We start from the raw sequence: 15,031 nt of genomic DNA on the forward strand, positions 1-15,031 counted from the left end.
ATGGAATTTCAAGCTGTTTCAGCACTTAGAGAGTGTTGGCCACCATCATGACCAAGCAGGAACACAGGTAGCCTCCAGGGCCTACAATGACTCTGCCCCTCATATTAGGAGACTGATCAGGACCCTGCAACTACATTAGGCTAAGAATGGAAGGAAAGTTGTATCTGTTGGGAATGGATTCAAAGTCATGTTTAACTGGCCCTCAGGATGGGCTGTGTTGGGAAAATTTGGATAAATCTTGTCTGAAAAGCATTACTTCTGTGAGATTTTGCATTGTGGGATCAAATGCTGTCTTCCTTCTCAAAACCAAGCAGTCACTGTTTAAAATGGCATTCCCCTGCTCCTTTCTCTCACCTTTAGCTGTGGGCTACAGTAGACAGGCCATTCAGTCCAAATTGACATTGTATACCTTCACAATGGTTAAATAATCATTGTTGGAGTTCATAGTTTACAAGGAAGTATCTTGATAGCCCAGAAGCTTCATGTGCCCTGGTCACTCAGAATGTCTAGAGTATAGATAAGGGTCTTGAGCTTATTGTGAATATTTTCTCAGTAGCTTGAATTTACATGCCCAAACAGACCTGGAGATAGGTCCAAGTTACTCAACTAAAATGTCAATACACTGTAATTTGAAATATTGTAATCTTATTGTCTCTGTATGATTGACTGACATTTCTTTATCTGTTCTGTATGTGATGACCTCAGAACCTTATTGTAATGTCTGCATTCTGTCATCAATTGCCCTGTACCTGTGTACCTATAAATGCCCTGTAATGGTATTGAAGCTTTGCAGCAGAGTTCACCTCTGCCTGCCCGGTAATGCATGCATTATTGTGAGTACCGCGGGAACCTTGGGTTAATACAATAAAGCCTCAGATGGTCTGGACGCTTGATCTTTCCCACAAACCCGAGTTTTATTTCCTCTTCTCAAATTGAGATTCCAGGATTCTGACAATTTGGCGACGAAGGTGGGATCGTGGGTTTTTGGCCATTTATCCTGGGTGGGAGAGATGGTAAGTTTGGCCAAAATTCTCTCCACTGGGGGAGCACAGAAACTGGCCACCTCTTCCGTTTCACAGGTGGGTCAATGTAATTAGATCTGGTTTTGAACCTCATTGCAAGTTGGTTTTGATTGTGGACACCCAGGAAGCATGGAGGTTTCAGAATCTCGGCCTACTACCCCATGGACACCTCTGCATCAAACTGCAGGGTGGTGTGGATGGCCATGGGCAGCACCTGCAGGGTTGTTGTGGAAGCAAGTGCTTGGTATTTTGATTTAAAACAGCATGGTCAAACCTAACTAATTTGGCCTCAGAGGGCTCATTTGATTAGAATTGGCTACACCTTTTGCAAAAGTATCTGGTGGAAATACATCCTAAGGAGATGGAATCAGGGTTGTTTGGTTCAAGCTGGAGGAGAAAAAAAAAGCTAACCAATATGGTATTGGTGCACCAGGAAAGATCTACACGTGTGAGTATATGTTTGCACTGGGGTTTGTGTAGAGTTTTATGTTCACTGTTTGTGAAAGTCTTGTGTTCATTGTTGCTGTCTGTTTTCTGTGTTTGTATTTTAAAGTGTTCCCCTTTCTGGGAGGTAAGCGTATCCCAGAGTGGGTTTTGGGGGTTCCTCGGGAAATAGAAGCTCCCCACGCAGCCGCACCAATCTGTCCTCTTCAGGGCATGGTTGAAAGCAAGGGTGTGGATGGGTGTTCTTGCCCCTGAGATGAGAATGTGTGAACCTGGCTTTGATTGAGAAAGATTCATGAGGTCATTTGCCTGAGCCCAAACATGGCTGAGTCCGACTGGGAAAAAGGTGATGATCAGGGAAATGTGTGTGTGAGATTTTTTCCTTCCCCCATTCCTTCTATATGAGCTAGAACTGGGAAGTAAGGAAATGTGTGGCCCTGGAATTGGGCTTGCAAACACAGGTCCTACCCAGTTTTCTGGACATTCTCAATAAGCTTATCCTGTTTGAAAGCCATGTATGAAAGAGGGGTTATATAGAAACATTTTTATGCAGGTCCTTTCCTTGTCAGAAACCCGGGAACACTGTTTTAATGTCTTTAATGCAAGTTTTTCTGCCTCTTCCATCTGCCTTACAGCCCTTCTAGGTAGGGAGATTTTCTTGTTAGATTAAATAATTGTATTTGAAATTCCAGGAGGGGATGCTGATGGGCAGATGAAAGATGAAAAAAAAAGCTTTCTTTGCAAGTTCCTGGGAAGGATTTTACGGTTCTGGGATAGCTTTTGGGTTGTACTTTGGAGTATGTTTGTGAAGGAAGGCATGGTAAGAAAGGAAGAGGATTTGTTCAGGAAGAAACACATGCAAAAGGAAAGCACTGTGGTGTGGTTGTAATTTCATGGGCTGGATTGGAATGTTGTAGATGTTGTAAGTAGAAAGTAAAGGCAAGTGAGCAGATGGATTGTGGAAATGAAAGAAAAGGAAGGAAAAGTGAAGCAAAGATGCAGAAAGGAAGGGTTTTCTTTTATGTGTTGAGGAGGTTTTTGGAAAAATAGAGGAAATTGGCTGGTTTTCTCCCCCTGTTGAACTTGCAACTGTTTGGAATGTGAGGTTTGAAAAAGGCAAAAAGATTTTTTTTGGATGTTGTGTGTATGCCATGTGAGAATGAGAGTATGCATTTGACAGGAATTCCTTGATTCAAGGGGTGCATGGTGCTTGGTGTGAGAGAGAATTTTAAGAGTTTTTGGTAAATGGTGATTTGGTACTTTTTCTACTGGGAAAAAAAATGAACGAAATGTGTAACTTTTGGAGTAAAGACAAGAAAAACAAATGAAAAAAAGGAATAGTCTACCTTGCTAAGAGCACTCCCATTATTTAAAGAGACAGTAACTGCAGCCTCTTCTCTGGGTTTGGTCTGGCCAACTGAATTCAGGGGGATTTGTGCTGGAGAATTACGGATTTCTTGACTCTGTGGGCTTGGCTGTTCCACAGAGCCAACAAAAGGGGAGATGCTCTGGCAGGAAGGTACCACTTTGTGAGTACTGCAGAAGCAGCACATACAAAGCCTCTGAGCATGTGCAGAGTTCAAAGTACTTTGGGAAGCGGCTCTGCTTCCAGCCACAGATTGGAGGTGGACTTGCACTAGTTCTCAAAAGAAAGTCTTTGAGTCTCTAGAAAACTCTCGAAAGAAATCTTGGTGTCTTAGGGGAAAAAAAAAGTTGTGTAACTGAGGCAAGGCATTTCAGGTTCTTTGAGTGTTCAAAGCTTGTATTGCCTCAGGAAAAATTCTGCCTGGGAAGGTTTGGGTTAAAACAAATATCCTTAAGCACTCTCAGTGAGGAGCTAGGGGATTTTTTTAAAGGAAGGGAATCCTTCCAAATAAATAAATAAATAAATAAAAATGTGGTGAGCAATGATTTGTGTCAGCTATCAAGTGTTTCCCCTCTCCAATCATTTTCCTATGCAACATGGATCTGGGTCTTAAAAAAGGGTTCTGAATTCTGAATATACCATCTTGTTATTGCTATGTTACAACTGAATGATTGGGAGGGAATGGATGGAACTCTGGGGCTGTGTATGTGTGTATGTGCACGGGCATGCAGTGGGAAGGATTTCTTTTCAAATCTATGAGGCTACTTCTCCCTTTGGAGTTCAATAAAATTTTGTTTCCTTTTTTTTTCCTTTTGCAATGTTGCCAAATATTAATGATAATGATAGTGGCATTGTTGTTACTGTTGTTACTGTTATTGATGGTGCTAAAAGAAAATTTTTCTCACAGTAGCCTAATGTTTGTTGGGGACTGAGCCCATTTGCCAGCCCAAGGAAGAGGGCAGCTAAAATGGCAAGTTCTCAACTTCTTTCCATGAACATAAGCACTCGTATGTTCATCTAAATGTTTGTTTGTGTTAACAATGGGTTTGTGCATTTTGTATCTATGTGGGAGAGTACCATCTCTGTAATAAGAAATTGTGTAAAACTGTTCTCATTGTCCACCAAAGTCCAGCAGAAAGCACATTTCTCTTTAGCTTAGGCAAGCAACAGGTTTGTGCAACACCAGGTCAACAAAGGATTTCTTTTGTGTGCATTCTGGCATTGGCTGGATTGATTTCAGCAACCCAAACATTTTCTTCTTGAGACTGTGCTAAAGAGACTCAGAAAGGACATAGACTTTACATCTTGAGGTTTCTCTCCAAACTCATGTGGATCTCTCTGCCACTGCCTACAACCAGCTTCTGTGAAGAAATGTAAAAGCATTTATTCCTCTTAATTAAACTTTTTTTTTTGTTTGAGCTGCACCTTTCCAGGAACTAAACAGCCACGCTGGCACCCCAGAAAAGAAAAGAAAAAAGACTCCTTTTCTCTACAGGCCTGGAAGGAAAAGCCTTTCATGTCCCATGCTATGCCCAGGCTCCAGGAATTGCAGTGACTGTGTTGTGAATCCATTCCTGTGTTCTGCCTTGCTCCATTGCATCATTCACAAGGAAACAAAGATCTAACCAGGCAAACCAGGAGATGCAAGTTCTACAGCTAAGAAGCTTGAGTGAAGCCTAGACAACGGAATCTCGAAGAATTGCCTAAAAGGGCAAGACAAATGACTGAACTGGACATCAGGTCATTGCCTCATCTCACACTGCTCCCACCTTGCAAAGAAGTTTGCTGACCAGAAGAGATGGTGGCCTAAGACAGGATATTCATCACATTGAGAGCCTCAGCCCAGAGGAGGATGAAATTCTTAAGGCTGCAATGGGTCAGAGGAGGCCTTGGGAGCAAGGGACCAGGCCTCAAAATTGAGTGGCAAAACTGGAAAGAGGTGGGGGAGCAGGTGAGGGTGAGAGCTGGCTGGCACTGAGTTCTTTGCAGCCAAAGGGGAGCCATCAGCTGCTTCCATAGGATAAGAAACCCCTTTAGAAGCACCACCAGCCATTTCTCTTCAGCAACATTTTTCAGCAAGAAGGGAAAATTATTGAGTTTCCCTTCTTGCTCTTGCAGCTAAAAATATAAGTGCTAGAGAGGCTTTGAAGGGGACACTGCCCTGAATTATGCTTGGTATTTCTTTTAGTATTATGCTTCGATAAACTAGATGTATGGTTTTATTTGCCAATTTGATGTTTTACCTTGTAAATTTGTAATAACCTATGACTAAATACTATAAACGTACTATTTTTTACTGTTCCTAGCAGCTGCCTCAATCACCTTTTTTATTTCTTTATGGGACGTCTTCCAGCTTTAGTCCACATCCTTGATCAGGGACAGACTTCCTCTCTTCACCAGACTTGGGCCTGGCTTAGACCCCAAAAGGCACAGAAACGTTGCTCATGCTCAGGAGCCTTGCACACAGGGAAGGGCACAATACCGATACCAGGCTTAAGCAGGCTTCCACGACAGCTCTTGCTGTTACTAGATCTAACATCTTGCTCACCGATTTTGCAGGGACACAATTGGCCAGTTCGCTTTTCCCGAGGCAACCCGTTTAATAGAGGTGTTTTGCTCTCAAAGAACTGTCGCTCTTGCTGACGCTCCTCCCTCTTCCTCTTTTACTCTTCTGCACCCTGACCTTGCTTCAGATTCCAATTGTCCCCTACAATTTCTTTTCCTGAATGACTGGCTTGATGCAAAAGAAATATTAAAACTCATGTCTTCATCCATTAATTTCGTCCAAGGCACGCCTAAATCATTCCCCCCGAAGTCTGACAAGGGTAAGAATCCTGTTTAAGAATAGGAAATCGGATCTTAACGCGCTTTACTTTTTAGTTTTGTTTCTAATCAAAACAGAGCGCGAGAGTAAAGCCTTATATTTTTTCAGCCAAACGTCCTGCTTTCCAGGGATAGATCCACATTCTTTATGTTTCTATTACCCTACAACCTGCATTTCTCCACCTAGCTGTTACTCTCAAGTTTCGTCTGAGTTTGTACCGTGTATAATGCATGTTCCAACCCCACATCCACTTGGGAGGTGCAAGAAATTCCCTGTTGGCATTGCATTAACACGATTTCACCACAACCCAGGAGACAACATGTACAGTTCCGCTTATTGCCTGCATTTGATTCCTCTTGACCATTTTTCCATCATGCTAAACAACTTTCAGGCTCGGTTCAGAAGCTAATTTCTTTTCCTATGAGTCTCACAGACTGAACCATGCTAAAAAGAGATGATTAAATCAGAAAAAGGCCTTTAAAACAGCATTGTAATCCTTGATTTTGTTCCTATTCCGATCATTCCTCCCTTTAGGTCAGTCAACCAGTAATATTTGCATAAGTCTCTGAAATGGCATTCCATAAGGCAACTAGATCTTGGATTAAGCAGCTGGATCCATTTGAAAACTGGAACCATCTACAAAACGTTACAGAACACGAAGGTTTCAAACTTCTATGCCTGGTTCAAAAGAAGAGAAAGATTCTGCCATGGCAGACCTGTTCTTTCAAAAAGACCTCAATCAAACTGGAGGATGTACTCTTATCAAAAGATGACATTACACAGCTAGGTAATGCTTAAGATGCAGTATTCCTCTGCAGGAGTGGAAAAAATGCAGACATGAAACTGGGCACAGAATTAACCTTTCTGGGTGGTTTCGGATGAAGCTTGTAATCAAGCAATTGTCCTTCAGATCACCCCCAGAATTTTATGGGACTTGCAGACATATCCACTTATAGCTCTCCTATGTTTTTTCAGCAATCCTTCCATCATTTTCATCCATTAAGGAGACACACAGTACCTTCTAAGGCAGGGGTCTCAAACTCAACTTACCTGGGAGCCGCTGGAAGTAGAGTCTGGGTGAGGCTGGGCCGCATCAAGTATTCCACCACCACGGTGGTGGTGGGCCACTCATCCCGCGTCGCTCCTGGAGGCCGGCCCAGGTGCCGCCGGCACTTCGAAGGCCGCAGGGCCCCTCCCCCGTCCATCCCGGCAATTGACCCGCGGGCCGCGAGTTTGAGACCCCTGCTCTAAGGGATAGCAGGCAAACCTCTCTGTCTGATGATTCTGAAGTAGGAATTCTTATGTAGCCAAAACACTTGCAGCCAAGAACTAGAAGTCTCAGGAGGCTTGTGGGAACCCCAGAGCGTGCAAGAGTACAAAGCATCTTCCGAAAAGAACCTCGGGGTACCCAACAACACCCCAGTGAGGAGCATGTGCTGTGACCATGCGATGTTGACTGATTCTTGTGGAGGAGGTGTCAGGTGGGGCAGGGGGTTTGGCTAACTGATGGGAACATGGAACTCCCCACCGCAACATTTAATTGTAGGTCTTCCACTGCCTTTGAATAGGTATCCTCTTCCTCTAATGGCTCTTTTTTCCCTAGCACTCCCTTCTTCATTTTTCCCTACAGATATCTATGACTCAGGCCCATACACCACTGTGGACAAGGAATCTTGGAAAGGGAAGGCTGATGGTGGTGGTGGTGCTGCGATTCCACCGGCAAACATGATGGGCTCTGCCAGTGAGTCCCATGAATCGTGTGTGACACTGAAAAAGAGACACATCCCTGTATACAAATTAGTTTCTCTAGAAGGGTAAGGCTGAAAGAAGGCTAAGTGCACTCATTCATGTTTTACTTTCAAGGGCAAATGGAGATAATTTCCAATCCAGACAACAGGAATTCTCTAGCAACCCTCAGACTTTTTGTGTAAAGCAGAACCGCACTGAGAAACATTGCGATCAAATGTGCCACATATGAAATATGGCACAAATCACACATATGACATTAAAAAACAAACAACCCTCTGATGAAGTTTTATTTGGGTTCTTTTAAATATACATTAAAGCGATCAGGGGCAACTTTGGGTTGGATCTAGACAGCTTTTGGAAGTTAAGCCTCATTTAAAACAATGTGGAAAAAGCAAAGCATTGTTTAAGACAGCTTCTCCCAGCATGATATCCTCCAGATGTTTAGAACTACGCTCCCCAGAAATGTGGTTCACTGGCTGTAGTAGCTGGAGCTGACAGGTATTTCATTTGGAGGGCACTGCATCTATGCTATAGAATAGAAAAATGTTTGAGTTGGGGAGACAGCATGGTAAAAAGAAGGGGTTCTAGCCTTCCTCATGCCAAAATGCAGACTGGCAGGTATTTAGCTTTCTGAAGGATTGCAAAGACACTGACCCTATTCTTGAACTCAAGAATTGGCAGGACCAGCTGGCAGCAAGCAAGCGAGCAAGCAAGCAAGCATACTGCCCCCTGCACACTCATCACTGTTGCTTCCACTAAGAACCCAAGAATGACCCATCGGAGGGTTGTTACTGTGATGCACAAGGCCGGGACGCTGGGTCCCTGCACTGCTGATGGAAACCAGTACGTGGGAGGCAGAGTGCTTGCCTGCTGCTGCCCCGCCTTGACTGCTCTGAGCTTAAAAACACAATAATTGTTCTTACTGGCTTTCTTCAGTCCTTACACTTGGGGATCAGTTTCACACTCAACTGGGATCCACGCCATAGCTTTAGCTACCATGAAGAGAGATTTTATGCAGTCTGCTCTATAGTCATAGTGTAGATCCCTACTTTCTATTTTAGGACCATCAACATGGACCACATGTTCATTAAACAAGCCAAGAAGTCTCCAAATGACCTGTACGTGATCACAGAGGTAATAGAGACGATGGAAGACATACGTTGTGAGGAATCTATCAAAGCAGAAGGACAATTCTCTTTAGCAGCTGACATCATCCCCAAACTGAATTTGCAAATGGGAATGCAGGTTAGCTTTGAGTTTGGACTGACCACTAAATAGGAGCACAGAGAAATATGTCTTTCCTTACTGTTACATTTTCATGGTGCTCATGAAAGCTCTTGTTTTCTATTGTAGGGCAACATAAACAGTCTGAAAGGAATTACCATCCCAAAAGCTGCTACTGTGGCATTCAAAGGCTATCATCTACTTCTAGGAGCACTTCGTTCTAGTAAGAAAGCAAATACTTGCTTATGTCAAACTTGTGGCTCATGAATCTATAAGCGAATAAAAAGGCTATGCTATTTTTTACAGGCAGATAAAATTCCTGGCTGAAATTAGTTTTGCAAGACTGCCAATGAGGAACATTTCTATCAGGTTCAAGTCTACTTGGAGATCTCCTTCCTTCCTTTTGCCTTTGAGCCTTTGAGGGCACATCTTATCTCCTATGGCCCCTTTATTTAGCTATTATATTTCATCCCTTCATTTCTCCAACAGATCAAGGTGGTTTCTATGATCTCTTCCATGCCTCACAAATCCATCCTAAGAAGCCCCTGTGGCCTGGGAGAAGACTAAGAAACACTGACTAGCCTAGTCTTCCAGGGAGCATCCTATCTGACAGATCTGAATCAAGGTCTCCCAAATCCTAGTCCAAAGCAGTCTAACCACTACACCACACTGCCTGTCAGATAAGCTCATGTATAATACAATCTTCAGACAAGGCCATACCACACATGTTCTCCCTTGCAGAGTTTGGCAATTGTAAGATTCAGGCTTGGGGCTTCTCTGCAGTAGCAGCAGTTTCTAGAACTCCCCACAACCACAGGGAAGACCACCTGCCTGGTTCCCTTCCAATTCTAGAAGCCTGCAAAGGCCTCCCTCTTTGGGAGCTGTTTTAGAGGTGAGCCAAGCAACCTTTAAATAGATACCAAGTGCTTCACAGGAAGGTCCCGTGAAAGGGAGGCTGCAGAACCTTTGGGTGACTTTGGGCCAGTCACAGACTCTCAGCCCAACCTACCTCACAGGGTTGTTGTTGTGGGAATAAGATGGAGGAGGAGATGTAAGCTGCCTTGAGCCCTTTGTAGGAAAAAGGCAGGATATAAATCGAAAAATAAATAAAAATAAATAAATAAACCTCCTCCAGCCTAAGGACCAAATTCCACTCAGGAGAAACTCCAGGGGTTGTATTCTAGGTGTGTGTGGGTCAAGGACAAATGGCTAGGCCTGAATACAGAGAGACACCCTCATATGGTAGCTCAGGCCTCTGACTGCCAGTAACTAAGCCTTGGGAGAGGCTTGTCAACCCTTTTGAGGGACAAAAAACTGCACAAACGCTGGAGAAACACCAAATGATGTCTGGTTGGGGAAAAGGGGGGTGGCCTTCTTGGGGACCCCAAAGGGTTAAATTGGGACCCTGGGCCTGAGGTTCTGCACCTGTCTTACATAGGTGTGCTACTGTTTGATAGTCATTAGGAGAGCAAGATGCTAAGAGGTAGTTACGCATTTTTTAAAGTGTCTCCAAGAAGGTTATTCATTATTGCTCCAATAACAGTTTGGATGAGAAATGATCCTTAAAATAATTTGACATTTCATTCAGTGCCATCAAAGAAGAATGTCTTTTATTGAGAAAGCAAATTGGCAGATAGGGCAAATTGCTGATTATGACATTACACTTTGTGATTAACTTTCACCTACACACCCCTATAATTTTTTTCCATTTCAGAAGCACGATCAAAAATAGCTTCTGTACACAGAGGTAAGGATTGCCTTTTATATTCATACCCAATGTATCTTTCATCACACTGGTTATAACTTGGAGCGGTGCAATATATAAATAGATATATACAAATGAGTAAACATGTACCCCCCACAAATGTTCTTCGACTGTACCTTCCATCAACCCCAGTCAGCAGAGCAATGGTGAGAGTTGATGGGAGTTGTAGTCCAACTAAATCTGTGAGGCTCTAATTTCCACACTGCTGGAGAGAGAAAAGAGCTGAAGGCAATATCAGTGCCTAAGGATGTTTTCATCAATTAATAATGAAATTTAGTTGAGAAATGTGTTGATTATTTTTGTTTATGAGAAAAACTAATATTTCTAAAGTGAGCTTTAAAAATTAGTCTGGTTCCCCATTTGAACGAGGGGCATTTATATAGATTGAAATATTTTTTAAACTATCTAAGCAATGCATTGACCACACATAGCAGCAAAGTAATTTGTTACCAAACCCTGACTTGTACTCTTCCTTCTTTGTGCTGCCTGCGTCCCTAGAAAACAAGACTGAAGACCTTCAGATAGAAATGAAAGAGGAAGGAGGAGAACTCTTTTACTTACGTTCAGATCTGTGCAGCAGGTTTCTCACTGCCTTCGTGTCTATAATGAAGGAGAATGATCTCTTGCAAGAACTGGAATTCCAGGTGAGCATCTTCCTTTCGGGATGCAGCGTGTCACTGCTTTTGGGCCTTCCGGCCCAAAAACTTTTCTTCCAGCAATATGTGGAGACTTAACAGCCCTTCTTTAAGATGTCAGCCACCAGTCTGACTTCATGGGCCTCTTCCAATGCTATGCATCTTCAGTAGGGTGGGGCATGGGGCATGTCTGCTGCAGCTACCTGTCATCAGAATGAAGATTCCTTTATTCATTGCACAACCCAGTCTGTCCCTGAAGCCTCAGTCTGAGCACTGCAATGCTCCCAACCAGCAACAGCAGCCCTCCATCAGGGCTCCTCTGAGACAGGCCTGGGTTGTGGGGCTTGTGTGTGTATCCATGCCATGAAATCAGAAAGAAAACCATTTCTCCTATACTTCCTAGACTTTAGGGAAAGGAAGACTTATCACATCTAAATAAAATGGACAATTGATCCACGTTCCTGATGTTTATTCCTAATACACATGTACTCAGAAAAAAATTGACAAGCATTGGCACTGACATATTTCCCTCTATCCTCAATTCTTAGCTAGAGCAGGCTCTTGAAGGCACCAACCAATTGAAGATGAAGACCGACAAACCAGAGTTGCAAGATCTGCTGTACTTTTTACACGATTCCGAAGGGATTGTCTATATTAACCTTGCTGATTCCATCCTCTACTTTCTTCAGGCTCTAGTTGGTAAGGATCATGTGTTATGGTTCTAATGAAACCTGAGGAACCCCATAAGTAATACTAAAAACCAAACAAGCTGCAAGGCAGCTAACTACACAATTTAAGTCATGCCCTGCTTCATGCTTGGATTAACAAAGCAGACAACCCAGACTGCCAGCGGTGTTGAAACACATCGGAGTCATTAATCTATTCCTCTCTACAACTATGATCAGATTACAGTGTAAACTTTAGGTGCATTTAAGGACTCCTAGATTCCACAGCTGAGGAAGAATAGTCCTGGCCATGAAGAAAACCAGCTTTCCAAGTGATGTCTCCTTTCTGACATTCATGTACAACTTCAGCTCAATTGTATCTGAAAACCATTGCCTGTGTCCTCAGTGCTGTGTCTGCAGCAAGAAACCAAGTGAATTAAGCTTGAAGTCCAGTCCTCATGAAGCATAGGATTGCTTTTTTAACAATGTTCACCAACCACTCCCTCTAGCTACAACTGGGCTTTGTTTCCAGCTCTGCTTCTGCCATCCACCCCTTAAAATGTGTTCTTTCCTCAAACCACTGCCTGCTCTCTCACTCTCCCAGAACTGACAGAGCTCCAGCTGCTACTCCTGGCAGAATCCGTGGAGAAGAAGATTGTCTCCACCCAGCTTGCACTGGTAAGGAGTGATTCACCTCACACAAGAAAGAGGCAGATTAATACATACTTGCTGAATACAAGAGAAAGTCACAAGTGCAATGTTTTAGCAGAGGCGCAGGGTAAACTCTTAGCTTATGCATCTTCCTGGAACTTCAAGGAGTCACTTGCTTGTGCAGAAACCTCCCAGCAGTAATCTTTATGGTAACCAGCCAAGCTGATTGATAACACATTTTAATGCTGAAGTCCCGTTTCACACTTTTGGAGAAATGTGTCCTGCTGAAGTCAAAGGGACATGCTTTGTAGTAAGAGACAGCAATGAATCAGCCTGCGTAGCTCACACCCAGCCAAGATAACATGAATATAGTGTCACAACACATGTTGCATCTTTCCTATTTTATTTGAATTACTTTCATCTTATTTCCTTGTTTATTTATATTTTGAATATTCCTAGACTGCCTTCTGGGCAGGAATCCTCCCAAGATGACTTATAACAATGCAGTCCTAGGTTATTAAAAAAACCACTATCAGCAAAAAGCAGCAAAAGTTCTGAAAAGCAACAAACAAAAGAAAAAAAATCTGACCTAGACAGTACTACATTTAGCATACATACTTTGGTTTTGAGAATTACAGACCAGGAAATTCTGATTGGTTTCTCTTTTCTTTGGGAAGGTTGGAAATATCCTAGACAGCGACTTCAGTGAGGAAGAAGTGGATTTCACTGTAGATGCTCAGCTGGTCAATCCTTTCACTGAAGAAGACTTGGACTTAACGACAGCAATGATTGAGCCAACAGGAGTGACAGTGAAAAAAGCTGGACCTGGCCTTGCTGGGACTGGAGACCCAGAAGCTTATTTAGCCCTCTGCCCATTGTATGTGGCTTTGTACATACTGGATATGTTCCAGAGGAAGTGTTAAGTGCCTCCAATGGCCTTCTGTTGGAACAGTATAATATCTGAATTTTCTCCTCTGAACTACTCCGTACCAGCCATATCACAACTGCCTTTGTAATTTTCCTCAATTTCAAAATTATTTGATACGTTGTTGTAGGGAGGGGTGGTGCTCTTCAAAAATAACAACTCCAAAACCCATGCATTTAAGCATCACACTTTCCGCCAGTGGGTGTTCTATACACATTACAGGATCACTCATTCTCTTGTGGCCTTATTGTCTTTTACTCCATTTCTGGTCCTTGCTAGAATTCCACAAGAAACGTTTTAAAAGTTCATATGTTTATTCATCAATAATGAGAAGGAACATTTCTTAAATTCAGCTCCACTATTGATTTCTATGCATATTTTGGAAACAGTTTTTGAATCACCAAGGGACATGGCTTTTTCAGATGTGTTTGTAACAACAGAAATGACTCTTGATTCTCTTTTTGTCATGGATTCCCATATATGCAGTTATAGTAACAGTGAGGATCTGGAACTGATATGATTTTGGGTTATGGTATCTTAGCTGATTTTCTGTTATCTAATCATTGCATTTTAATCTGTTTCTAATGGTTTGCTGAGATCTGTGAACCTGCTTTGAAGACAGAAATATATATAGAAATAAATGTAAGGTATAGTCACTTTTTACACTGAGTTTAGGAAGATGGCAGAATGCTGCTGTGAATCCAACCCTGCCATGCTCAAAGAACAAGCTCACTCACAGAGTTCAGAATTGATCCAATAATTACATTCAGATGTATACTCAACAGCTTGAGGAACCAGAACCATTACAGTGGTACCTCGGCTCACGAATGCCTCATTCACGACCAAATCGGGTCGCGAACAGAAATTTCATAAAATTTTTGCGGCAGGTCGCAAGCTCTGCATTGGGTGACGATCGCGAGCATGCCCGCCTTCCCTGCACAGGTGTGATCGCGGTTGCGCTGGGTGGGGAGAGATGGCTGTGTTTATGCTGGGTGTGGGGAGATGGCCATGATTGCGCCCATGCCCACCTCCCACGCAGGGCACACCCGCACCCGCCTCCCATGCACACCCACGCACACCTCCCCCACAGCGCGCCCGCGATCGCGCCCATCTCCCCCCACCCCCTCCGCACGATCTCTGGGGGGGGGGTGGGAGATGGCCGCAATCTTTGTTCTTTGTCACTTTGCTTCAAATTTTTGTGAGTAAAAAAAAAAGTTGCAGAACAGATTAACCTCATTTACATTGACCCTTATGGGGAAATTTGACTTGGCTCACAACCAATTTGGATCATGACCAGAGTCCTGGAATGGATTAAGTTTGTGAGCCAAGGTACCACTGTATTACTGATGGAAAATACGGAAAATAATGCCAATGCATATGCAGAAAGTCAAATGTGCCTCTTGCCCTCACATTCTTAAGAGCAGGGTTTCATATGGCCTCTACTTTGGGGTAGGGCTGGGAGAAATCACTACTTACATTTAAGTACCATCCCAGGTCTTGCCCTGCAACCCCTTCTGAGTTCTAACAAGGGTTTTCTTTCTAAACAACTGCTTGTGTTGGGTCAGTAAATGAAAGCAGGTTCAATCCACTCACCACCTGCCTCTTCCTACACCTCACAGGCCCCCTCGCACTCTCCTCCTCTCTCCTTTGCCTCTCAACTTTGGCAAGGTCCCCACTCCCTACAATTGGAGAGAATCAAGCCACCAGACTACACACCTTCTCTGGCCTTGCCGTCCAGTCTGGTCTAGTAACTCTGCTCCA

General features: G+C 43.3%; 1 protein-coding gene across 1 annotated transcript; it reads left to right on the top strand.

Moving 5' to 3' along the window:
- The first annotated feature begins 5,540 nt into the window (after window positions 1–5,540).
- On the top strand, window positions 5,541–13,589 carry LOC123031780 (gasdermin-A-like). The gene is made up of 10 exons (XM_044447097.1): window positions 5,541–5,657; window positions 6,191–6,443; window positions 7,287–7,470; window positions 8,467–8,650; window positions 8,759–8,852; window positions 10,344–10,376; window positions 10,893–11,038; window positions 11,578–11,728; window positions 12,299–12,372; window positions 13,023–13,589. Exons 2-10 carry the CDS (start codon window positions 6,227–6,229, stop codon window positions 13,266–13,268), a joined length of 1,329 nt encoding a protein of 442 aa, XP_044303032.1. The 5' UTR covers window positions 5,541–5,657; window positions 6,191–6,226; the 3' UTR covers window positions 13,269–13,589.
- Window positions 13,590–15,031: the final 1,442 nt, after the last annotated feature.

The sequence above is a fragment of the Varanus komodoensis genome, unplaced genomic scaffold (assembly GCF_004798865.1).
Source record: "Varanus komodoensis strain SLA01 unplaced genomic scaffold, ASM479886v1 scaffold50, whole genome shotgun sequence".
NCBI classification, from domain to species: Eukaryota; Metazoa; Chordata; class Lepidosauria; order Squamata; family Varanidae; genus Varanus; species Varanus komodoensis.

What these genes read in the sequence shown, in the direction of transcription:
- LOC123031780 (XM_044447097.1), top strand. Translation starts at nt 6,227, where the DNA reads ATGGCATTCCATAAGGCAACTAGATCTTGGATTAAGCAGCTGGATCCA. An exon ending in AATAGCTTCTGTACACAGAG is followed by an intron (nt 10,377 to 10,892) that starts GTAAGGATTGCC and finishes CTGCGTCCCTAG; the next exon opens with AAAACAAGACTGAAGACCTT. An exon ending in CTTTCTTCAGGCTCTAGTTG is followed by an intron (nt 11,729 to 12,298) that starts GTAAGGATCATG and finishes TCACTCTCCCAG; the next exon opens with AACTGACAGAGCTCCAGCTG.